Source organism: Antrostomus carolinensis, unplaced genomic scaffold (assembly GCF_000700745.2).
Source record: "Antrostomus carolinensis isolate BGI_N321 unplaced genomic scaffold, ASM70074v2 scaffold3318, whole genome shotgun sequence".
In the NCBI taxonomy this organism is placed as follows: domain Eukaryota; kingdom Metazoa; phylum Chordata; class Aves; order Caprimulgiformes; family Caprimulgidae; genus Antrostomus; species Antrostomus carolinensis.
This window is the reverse complement of record NW_010330708.1, coordinates 54,493-66,721: the sequence shown is the minus strand read 5'-3', so window position 1 is coordinate 66,721 and position 12,229 is coordinate 54,493. Positions and strand designations below refer to the sequence as shown.

The 12,229-nt window shown below is 39.6% G+C and overlaps 1 protein-coding gene across 1 annotated transcript in view; it reads right to left on the bottom strand.

The window, feature by feature from the left end:
* The window catches only part of LOC104528841 (forkhead box protein N3-like), a 27,736-nt gene that overhangs the window by 1,437 nt on the left and 14,070 nt on the right, over positions 1-12,229 (bottom strand). Inside the window, exons 3-4 of the mRNA XM_010172975.2 lie at positions 9,149-9,257; positions 1,720-1,743 (exon numbers count right to left, since the gene is read on the bottom strand). Of these exons, the coding sequence (XP_010171277.2) occupies positions 1,720-1,743; positions 9,149-9,257 (133 nt within the window). The remainder of the gene's footprint in view (positions 1-1,719; positions 1,744-9,148; positions 9,258-12,229) is intronic.

Below are 12,229 nucleotides of genomic sequence, written 5' to 3'. Positions count from 1 at the left end.
AAAAGGAGAGGAGGATGCTCATCACTGAGTAAAGGCACCACTGCCACCCGCCAGTTTGCCAGCCTCAAAGCTCTCTATCAGTTAAAAACCCAACAAACAAGCAAGACTGTTTAAACTATCAGATGATAAACCGCTTTAAAATCCACTCTTGCTGCCTTCATGCTTTTGCACACTCGTGGCCGCGCTGGATCAAAACCCTTTCTTAAATGCATGCACTGAGCACAGATATTTCTTAACAGGAAAGGCACAGTGGCAAGTCCAGAGTATTACAACTATTCTACTTAAAAAATGGGAAGTGCTTTAGGTTCCAGGGAATGGACCTCATGGCTGGTTTCTTTATAGAGAAACAGCAGAGTATTACCCGTTTCTGAAAGGTAAGGCTGAAAGGTGGAAAATATAAGACTGGTATATAATTCCACAGTTCCTACTCATCTAAATGCTCTTGTCTGTAGAGCTGGCTGAAATAAGAAACAGGCTTTTGTGAACCAGTGACAGGACAATGCTAAAAGGCTGCAAATTAATCAGTCATTCCAAATGTTCTTATTTACAGTACTTTCAAAGAAATGTATATAATAGAAAGCCCAGTTATTAGCAAAGAAAGCCGCTTGCCAATCTCTTTCGCTCAACAAAATTACTTTCCCCTAGATTTTTGAAGTAGCTTTATGATCCATAAATTACATACGGAACCCAGAAGGAATACACAAAGCTCCTTCAATTATTAATAACTAAATGCAATGTAATTCATGATTGTGCAGCAAGCCAGCTGCATTTACTCTGTGATGGTTTGCCACTGCAGGGGTTGTCATTAGAGGATGCCAAATGCTTAAAATAAGAAATCATCCATACTAAACCAGTTGTAAGGTGAATTTATAACCAACTCCTTAAGATCAGTCATTACGAGGAAGCATGTGATGCATTTTAAGTGACAATATTCTTCATTTTTAGGGTAAATTTACATTTAAAGATGACAAAAATTATCATAAATTAGCATAAAATTAAAGTTACTTGATTTTACTAGGCAGCTAATAGTCAGAGCAATGTGGCTCAATAAAAATCACACGCTACTAATCTTCCATTAAGAAATTGCAATAAATTCTTGCTCCTAGGAAACAACACAGGACAGAAGAGGTGGGAACTCAAATGTGATTCCTACTGACTAGGTTATTAGTGAACAAGGCTTCTAATAGATGGAACTTAAATTAAGATGCTATTTTCATGTTATTAGATCTACTCCTATTTGTTAGTTTGTACTGAGAGACTACCAATAAAAGGAAAGTTACTGTTCCATGGAGCAGAGCGACCATGTGCCAAAAAGACATCCCTGATTTGTCCTGCCCTTGAGTCTCTAGTGTTTACTTTTACATAAAAGGGCTATAATTTGGATTCAAAAGCTCTGCCCATGGGACTTACACCAGATCCCAATCCTTTCAAAAAAGCATAGAAATAGAATGAAAGGCCCAGGGATTAAAGAAACAATGTCCCAGGGGAAGGTGTACTACTGTGGGGTTAGGATCCCACAGGGACTAACTGCAAACAGGGATGATGACAAAGAAAAACAGAAGGTCACAGGAAGGTGAAAAAAAGAAATCACTTTAAAAAAAAAAAAAAAAGAGGAGGAAAGGAAATACCAATACACTTCAGAAGAAAGGCATCTATGGTGGAACTGGTCAAGAAATGGATAGCATTTGTATCTCAGAAAAATCTTTGGTTTTCACTTACATTTTGAAAGATTTCCAACCAGTTCTGCTTGGGGAAATAAAAAAGGAAGAGAAAGCAGGTCAAGGAGAGAATTAGCAAAGGATATCTGCAGAAATGAAAATGAGTTATACAGGCAGAGTGTTTTAGTATATTCATAAAGTCAAAAGTCACATACCCTGAAAGTAAATTAATCTGATTTGTATCTTGCTATGCAATAGCTCAAACATAAGATATGAAGAATTACTTATAATTGATATTAGATTAATAGGAGTTGAATAAACTAATATCTAAATCATTCATATTCTGCACATGCTTCTGAGACATTCAAAAGCTTTCTATTGCTCTTACACAGTCACACATTCACTAAGAAACGAATCTGTGATTCACTGAGTTCAATCTAGATCATCAGTAGATAGAACTCCCCTGGGTTTCAGGAGACAGATTTTGCCAGTAGAATCTATTTTTTCTCACAGTTCTGGCTGGAACTCTAACTTTACTACTGAAACAATAATAGGTTTTTAAAACAAGTGCTTGCTGTGATGTTTGGATTTTTTTAAATACAGAGGGGAAGAAAAGGTATTTAAGAGTTCTGTGCTTACTGGATGGGAAATTTATGAAGTAATACTTTATTTATTTTTCGTTCAGAACGTATTTCCAAATGTTTTAAAGCAGTGCCTTACTCTTTCAGGAAAGTCCATGGGACAGTCTCTAGAACTTTTCATTCTACTGACATGTACTATGTTATTTGCTTGAGGGATTTTAACCATTGTTATACAGCTGAAAGTACCATGCACAGATTCTTCTTGAAATATTTCAATTTGGCTCTAGCACAATGATACAACCCTCAAGCATCGCAGAGATAAGTTGGGGTTTTTGAAAGCCCAACTCCATTCCCATTGTTAATGGATAGGAGTGTTGCTACTAAGGTCATGAGAAGCCAGATGGGACTTGCAGCAGCTGGATCTCAAGTCAGTAGGGAAATAATGCACAGTGTTAGTGCCTCTGCCTTTCAAAGGGGTCTTCCTCAGGATGAGACAAAAGTAAGTCTCAGTCATTTTACCAAGCGTGATATATCTTCCTTAAATTTCTCTACTAGCTTTAAAAAATGAAAGATAATCACAATCTGTTTGCAAAATGGCAAAAAGTTTTGCGGAAAAATACTTACTGTATTCCACACCAGAGAAAGGTATATTCCTTGGATGAACAAAGCAAAGCTATATGGAGTTTAAATATCACTGTATCTATTTCTAATCCTTCTGGATGACGGATATTGTATCTGTCAGTTCTGGTTACATACCAGTTTTGGTATGTAATTGGAAACACCCAGTTAAAAGATATTAAGAAAGCAGTACAGGTAAGTTGGGTTTGTGGATTTTGAAAAGTTCCAGGTTTGCTAAAAAAAAAAACCCCAAAATCAAAAAACAACAACCCAACCAAAACCAAACGCAACAAAACAAACCACTCTTTTTTACTGTATAGGTAACATAATTTCAAAGGGACATTCAGGACAGTCAGAACTTCCAGCTACAGGTAGTTGAACTGTTACTTAAAACAACTACATACCAGCAGACAGGAGGACGAGCAAGCATAGGAAAAGTAAGTGGCGCTCACTTGCTGTATGATGAGATTCTACCGGGGGTTAGAGTTAAAAGTCAACAACAAGAAGTCAGTCACACTATTGACAGAAGCTCTTACAAAGCTTGTATGCAAAGGACCACAGTAAATGCGAGCCGTGAACTGCCAGCAGGAAGAGCACTTTGTCAATACCAACAGCAGATGTGAAGTCAAGACAAATGCAGCCTGCTGCATTTTGCAAAAAAGAATAATCAAGTCAGCCAGTATTTTTGTCCTTTAGTTACTAAAGAATTCCTTCAGCTCCCAAGGATAACTCATCCTGCTTCTTACAGGTGGGAAGGGGAATGCAATGCAACAAGGATGATTTGGGGTTTGTTAAGCTGATCATGCCAGTAATAAGCAAGAACATTAAGAATTTATAAAAGGAAGTACCTACCAGTTCCTTTACCTAAGCAAAAATAATAATTCACATATAACTATATAATTATACTTATGCTTTGGCATCTACGCTGAAAAAATAAACAAAAATAAAGCCAGCATGAGAAATAAAGTCACCATAATGAAAGCTAGGCCTGAGGAATAATCTAATAATTGCCCTATAAATTTAAAGTGAAAATAATAATAAATAACAATCTTCACATCTTTGACTAAAGTTAAGACACAAAAGTCATTCTTGTCACATCCCAATGATTAGGAGCTGCACAAGGAACTGTGGCATTAATGACAGAAGAAGAACAGATATTTTAAAATCTACTCATGACGAAGTAGGTGAGATTTGTTATTGTCACATTTGGGGATTTTGTTTTGGTTTGTTTTGGGTTTTTGTTATTTTTTCAAAATAAAGGAAGAGCAGTAGCTCTGCCAGTGCAGATGCACTTGTTTTACCTAGGAAGAGGGAACATTTTGTCTTGGAAAAGTGGAGAATTTTTTTACTAGGGAAATTACCTGGGAAGCTTGTGTTTGCAATTTACAGATAATAGTGAAATTCCTTGAGAAGCTGCAAATGTTTGGTGAGAAAGGAGAATTGAAAAAAAAGGGAAAAAACCCAAGTAATTTCCAATTAATTTTTATTTTCAACCTGCAATACTTAAAAAAAACAGAGTATTGCTAACAAACACTACCAAAAGTTATTTAACCTATTACCTAGGCATAAGTGGCATGTAAAGAAGTTTTGCCTAAATTTTCAACTAGCCCAAAACAATAGCTGGGATTCATTCTGGGGAAATATGAGCTAAAAAAGGCAGTTAAGCAATGGAGTCAACACTATCCTCCATCCTGACATTTCTGATGCATCGACAAACCAAGAGAATGGCAAATCCAGCCAAAGCATCTTTACTGGGACTGGCTCTGCTCAGTTCTTCCCAAATCCTAAAGGTTTTAACTGCTCCTTCAAGTTTCCCACCAAGGTGGCTACAAAATCTTCTTCCCTCTTTTTCACCTCCACCTCATGCACATTTGCTGGCCAGTGTAATGGGATGGGGTTTGTATTTGGCCTTGCCATCAGAACAGGCCACTGAATAGGCCATTAAACCTCATGGGCCAGGACTAGAAGCACTTTAATCTGGCCAAAAAAAATGGGGTAGCATGGCCTACACAGTACAAAAAGCACTGAAGACCAGAGCTTCATAAACCTTGGACTCCCTGGGAGCCCACGTGAATGCTTTTCAGTGGCCTCTGTAGCAGTGAACGTGTGGGGCAGAGGAAAGCAAGAAAAAGGCCTCGTACATAAAAATTACCACAGGTATTTTGTAAAACACCTTTTTCAGAATAACCTTGACCAAATTACAAGGCCTATGCCACACAGCTGGTGACTCTCTGTAGAGTGAAATTCCATCAGCCTCACCTCAGTGGATGTGCCCATGTCAGGCTTAGGCTCAGCAGGTTCTACCGCACTGCAGCAGGACATGGCCATAGACACAAACCACTCATGCACTATGGATAACCAAAGAAAAGTATAAACATCATGGTGGAGCCTGTCTGCTGAATGTGCTGAGACTGTACTCAAACAGCCTGTGCTCTTACAAAGGGCTGCTGAAACTGGTAACACCTTACTCATGTGGAAGGTGATTATATGTGATAGAGCTTCTTGCACCTTGCCAAGATGCACGTTGCCAGATGCATGGGCGACTTTGATAGAGACCATGCCTACTAAAGCAGACATGGAAGTCCGCCTAGGTAGACAAGTAAAAGGTATTTTCCAGTGGATGTTCCAATAAGAGCAAGAGCTCATCTTTAAAGCACAACCTATTCCTTGCTGCATGTAAGGCACTACTGGCTTTGCTTGCTTTCATTTAATACCTTTGTAAGTCAGTATTTTCTTTATTCCACATCCAGACTATCACTGCATTTGCTTTTAGATTATCTCAGGGAACTGTATGGGAATACGGTCTGCCAAAAATATATATGATGGATCTCATGTTAGAGACATGCTACACGCTGTGCAGCTTTGAAGCGTTATTTTCCCCTGCTGTCTTCGGGTGGGTCTTAGACTTGTCAGCCACAACATGGAAAATATGGATGGTAAACAAGCTAAAAGTGGTGTGAATAAAGTAAATAAAAAGCTACTGTCAAAACACATCCAATTATGCTCTGCTGTGGAGATTTAACACCACAGGATGATTTTCAAAGTAAAAATAGCGTGGGATGCTTTTTCCATTTGTAGATTAGTTTGGAACGAAAGGCCTATTTGTGCAATTTAAGCCAAATGCACTACAACATAATGACACTCTCCTCAATTGCTATTCTTTATTCATGGAAAGTGGTGGATTTGTTGTGTTTGTTAAATACTTTTCAGTAGGGTTTTTTAATCCAAACTACTTAATTCAATTGTACTTTATTCTATATATAAAAAATAAAGTAATTAAATGTAATTACATGGGAAGAGCAACACATCGATACCTTGTGCAGGAACAAAATACACTAATACAGTCAGTCACACTGTGGAAGAAGAATAGCACAGTAAACTGATGGGAGCTAACACATCAGAAATCACAGATTTCAGCATCTTAGTCCAATGCTATGGTTTTGGCCTCCTTTCTGAATAACAGATTAGTCAACATGCTCCACCTAATTACAACTGCAAATTTAACCCGAGACCAAACTGTTTTGACGCTAATGGCAGTCTGCACAACAGGACAACATACTGCAAGTTATCTGCATGTAGTCTAGGGGACAACAAAGCCAAAGACCAGTAAGATACTGAGGAAATAAACACGAAAGAAAATAAATAGCTCAGACAGCAAGGCAGTGCCAGCAGAAGACCAGCACCTTACCAAAGAACCTGTAGCTCCTACACATGGTAACTGAAGAAAACCAGTTAAGAGGTTTCATTTATTATGCAAGGATCCACTACCAAGAAAATACTAGAGGTCTTCTATATAAATGATGAAAACTACCTTTTTTAGGTGGTTTTAGGCATTTCACTTAGAGCCCCAAAGGAACTCTTCTCAGGAAAATATACATTTGAGTAAAAACTTCTTGGAAAGAAGCTGTCTGGCTTCTCAGTATATAGGCAGAGGCATGTAATATCTGCAGATAACTCTAACAGGAGCCTGCACCACCTCCTGTGGCTGCCCAGCAGACCTCCCTGCTGGTGAAATCTGGAAGGGGAGATCAACCTTCTTGCACCTGAACAGGTCTGAAAACATCCCCTGCCAGCCTGACTGGAGCATCTCCCTCTATGCAGGAATGACAGTTCCGTGTGAGTAGTACTCCTACTCTCAACTGCAACCAAAGAAGGCTGCATAGATGCTGTGGTAAAGTCCCCCTGCTGCGCATGATAAGCAAAGTTATTCTCAGGAGATGCCATGAAAACTCAACATGGCAGGTCCTAATTAGCCCCAAGAATCTGAGGAGAGGGGTAAGCACCAAGAAACAGGGTGTCATTTTTACAGTAACTGGTAACAGAAGTATTCAGTTTGGAGAGGAACAGATGATGTTCTAAGAGGCATTGTGCATCCACACTAATCAAAAGCTTTCAAAGCCTTTTCCCTCCACCCTCCGCTCCCTTTTCAAGAATTGGAAGAGGTGATATTGCAGAAGCCCTTAAATGTGAGCAGACATGATGCAGACCAGGAATATATTCATAGCAAGCTATTTCTAATAATGCCTAAGGCTGGAGAAGAGAACAAAAAGAATTAGAAATGTCTGCAGTAACTAATTATAAATGCTTTTCTCTGAGACAGAGCAAAAAGAACATAAGCAAGGGAGGGGTAAAATCCCTAATTTCCCAAATCTACATTAGCAGGTAGCTTGTAGAAATCCTGTTCTACCTGCTGGGAAAAAGCACAAGAAGTAGTCCTCAGAAAATGCCTAAAATTTAACTATATACAGCCTTACAGTGTAGCAATTCGAGGACGTCTACATAGAAGGAAGTTTTCAGTGGCCTGGAAGGAAAAACAGTTCTATCTCCTCCTTGAGTCAACCCTGATTATGACACAGGGTCTAAGCAGGAAATGCAGATAAACTCAAGAGAGAATATTTAGACCACTATGTCCTCCATTTCGCCTGGACAGCTCATAAAAACTATACATAATTAACAACCCAGTAGTGCCACAGCTCTGCAATCCCCACTGGAGTAGAATACAAGTCCTGGCTAAAGCCAGCGGTGAAGCTACTGAAGGCAGCTGACCTCCAGTGCTAGCAAGGCCAGACTGTGGCAAAGCACGATGGAGGGGAACTCTGCCGAATTCTGGAGGATGACCCTCAGGGTTGCATCCCTTCAGCAGAGCAAATGTGAAAAACAGCTGAACCAGTTGCCCATCAGAAAACACGTGTTTTATTCCAATTAGTGTCTTCCCCTCTCTGCATTTTAAGCATCAAGAATGTCATAGGTTCTCTCTCTCCATTTATTGGATGGAAATTCTACACCCAAAGGGCTAGACACTGATTCTGAAAAGGGGTAAAAAGAAATGAGAAAATGAGAAAAAAATCCCAAGTAAATAATAACATAATAAGTAGCTATCAAGATGCTTTATTTCACGGCCTTGCAGTCATTGATTGAGATCAGAGTGTGTAATTGGAACAGCCCAGCAAAGCGGGGTCAGCGCTAATTATGAAACCTCACCCAGGATACTCAACTGCCTGAGCTGAAATAGCTTTTGCAGATACTGAGAGTTCTGAAAGATAAGGGCACTGGCAGCACACTTGACCAAATTAATCTCTGTTGTGCCTGTCTGAAAATGGAGCTACACCTGAGGCAAACTGTTCGTCCACCAATAAACCACCATTGCTTTAAGTAAAGCAAGCCCCTGAATCACAGTTCTTATTGCCATCACTAGATGTCTCTTACTGCCCTGCTTTCTGGAAAAGTTAAGTATCTTCAAATAACATTTTACCCTTGAATATTTTGGTATAACCTTCAAATAGAAACTGTAGTGAAAGCAACTGCCTCACAAAGACCCAAGTTAATCAAAACGATAGCTATATGTTTAGATATCTTTCCGAATCTGCTTTAATATTATTTATATTCTTCTCATTGGTATTTAATCCAGGAAAAGGTCTTTAGGAAAAGGGAGAGAGGGACGGAGGGAGAAAGGGACAGACAGAGAGAGGGAGGGAGTGAAGGAGATGCAGAAAAAAGCATTTGCACTTAGAAAAACAGGTCACTGTTGGAGGTTCTCACCATAAACTGCCTGCAATTTGCTAGTGAAAATAAAACTGCTTTTTACAAACCAGTGTGCAACAGACAGATGTGCCATGACTATCTTGCAAAGAATGATAACCAAGAATTTTAGGTGGCAATTTCATTTCAGTTAGAACCTCAGAAGTATTAGCAAGCAGCAAAGTATCTGCTGACCAGAGTTTACATATACTTTTACATTCTCCGCAAAATACTGATTTATTTCATAAAGATCCCGCAATGAGCCACTCTCACCTTACTGTGACAGTCATGCTTCCTATAGGGTTGATTGGCAATGGCCTGGCTCCAGGAAATATTCCTCTACTCAGAACTCGAGCTCCATTTTGTATCACTCCCGGAGGAACTAAACAAAAAAACAAACAAACAAACAAAAACAAAAAAGAACATTTTTTCTTTTAAAGGGAAAGTTAGAAAAATGTAGGTGCAAAATGTGGAACTTAAGCTTTTCAGTGAATTGAGAAAACATCAGTGAGGCTCGTGTAGTACACTGCTTACCTTGAACATCTCAGCCTCAACTTCTGTGAACGCCATGCTATTTTCACAGCAAAAAAATTAAACAGAAACCAGTAATAAGATGGCCTGTGGAACTCACTGCCTGACCTAGTTGCTGCAGATCACTCCTTGTACAACCACATCACTTTTGTTTTGTCATTGCCATTCTGTTGGGAATGCATGTGCTAAGACTCAAAACCAGCTATGAGCATAGATGTAACGATTTCATCTACAGTAAGAAACAACAACCCCGTACAGATAAACAGAACATAAGCACTTCACTGCAAGAACATAGGTCATAGCTTTTTATCATCCCAGCTTACTCTCTGAGCAGCAATCTCTTGGCCTCTGTCTCCTGCAAAATAAAATATTAACTACAAATGTGGATTTACTAGGAAGGGAAAAAGAAGAGGCTAAAAAGGCATTAGCTCCACATCACTAATTAGCCCCTCTCTCTTGCCACTGCTGACCTCTGCCACCCAGCCTGACAGCAGTCATGTGCCTCCAGCACAGGGCCGGGTCACAGCCCAGCCTCCTCCATCCAACGCAGCGCACTGATGCTGCCGCTGACACCAAACTGCGCAGGTACCGGCTGCTACAGATGAGAGATTTCCCTGGGGCCTTTAAATTTGGCTATTTACAAAAAACTGCAGCTCTGGCCAACAAGATTTTAACCTACAGCCACGTACTTTTTTCCTATCCAGGCATGTTTCTGTGAACTGCTCAGCCTAGGGCAGCCAGCTCCCCAGCGCGAGAAATAGCAGAGGACGCACTACCAAGGCACCACTGAAGGAAGAGTCTCAGCAGGTCCTCAGCATCTTCCTTCTCCACCCTGGGATGCAGGACTACTGAACACAGTTCTTATCCTAGGCACTTACCAGGGACTTATGCATAATGCCATTTGTTTGCAGAGCTATTACGTGCCTTCAGGCTGGAACAGTAACTTCCAACAGCCTTAGCCCCAACGTGCTTCTTTAATGTCCACAGCTAGCCAGTTCACTCACTTTTGCTTTACTGTAAGTCATCATTCATACTCTAATGTCCCCTGATGGGGAATGTCCAAAAAAAGAATGATGATCATTATGCTGGATTTATTATTTTTAAACCTACAGATATTATATAAATACATAACGTAAATTTAAACCATATCACTTTATATACACTTACAGAATTTTATTTTTAAACAAATTACAGGGAGACCAGAAAAATCATTCAGCCTACGAACGAACACATATACTTTACATGCTCAACTTCAAATGCTCACACCTGAAAATATTAGTGTATTCTGAGGCAGATAAATATAGGCTCAGAAGTACATTATTTCTAAGCTGCTGAGGTACATTTCAGCTTCCTATCAACACCAAGCCAGATCCATACCTCCCTTCCTGCTATCCCGACGCTCACCTTGCTTCACTCCAGACCACACAGATTAGTTCTGGGAAAATAATCTTCTTTCTCCTGCTGGTAAGAGCACATCACCCTTCTAATCAAATCCTGTCACTGCGTTATACCCATCCTTGCTTTAGAGCACCCCTGAAGAACAGGTCATTTATATTTAGGTGCTTAAGTACAGCCTCAAATGGCTAAAATTATAGAACTTCCTTTATAACAACTAAGGTCAGCTTTCAATGACCAAAATAGTTTAAAAATTGCCTTTTGCTACTTATACTTCACTATTTTGCACTTTTTCCTCCAGCACTAGATTATGAGAAATCGATCAAATCTTGTTTCACTCAGGGGGCACTATCAGGCTTTCAATGCTCCGATGTCTGGGTTTGTAGATACTGTTGAGGTGGGTTATCTTGCTAAAAACTCCAAAATCTGAATTTCTTATTATATTTGTTTCAACAGCATGACCTTAAGGTGGCTAAAATACCAGTGCCATGAATGAAAAGCAGCCTGCTCAACCTCAAATGCACAGATAACAGGAAAATTCAAAGCAACAGATAAACCTGCTAAATATCAAAAGATCAACCAAAAGACATCATTTCCAATGGGCTTTCAAGAGGGACAGATTTTGTACTGCACTACACAGTATGATTTCTCTGCATTTACAAAGTCCTGTTAAAGGAAATGAACCAGGAGTTTGAGCAAGAAAGATCTGGAAATTTTCTCTTTACTCTGATACAAATCATGGAGTTTTATATTGAAATGAAAGATTTATGTGTACAGACAGAGCAGAGCCATGTGTCAGTTAGCTATAGATGTTGCCTAATATATATATACATGTCTCAAGGGAAACACACTGAAAGTTCTACTGCAAAAAGAGAGCAACTTGAAGCCCAAACTCTTCTTTCCATGGCTGCCCAATTATCCCCTCTGTTGGTAGAATTAGCTGATGCTTATCTTACTCTTTCTCCTCCCCTACTCTCTCTTCTGCCTTACTGACAACTCACATTGCTTCTTTAAAAAATCCTGTTCACTTCCCCATAATTTCTTCAAAAATATTGTCTCGTGTCTTTCCTTCTTTACCTTCTCCGAGTTTCCTTTTTTCCTGCACTCCTATAAATATAAAATACACTGCCAAGTCTCATAGACTTCCTAGATATTGACATCCCCACTCGAACCCATCCTCCATCTTCCTCCACCCTTTGGAGGTTTGTAAGTCCCAGTATGCTATTCAGGACCACTCTCTTTGAAAGCTTCCCATTTAAAAACAACCCCACTTCAACACACATACACACTCTCCACATCTTCCCTTCAGGAATTAACAACTGGTTAAAAAAAAAAAAAAAGTAGTTTGCTGTCCTCTGAAATATCCCCAAAGAGACAAGTTGGTACCTACTCCGGCCTATGAAATTCACTTCAACTACGTCTGGTCTG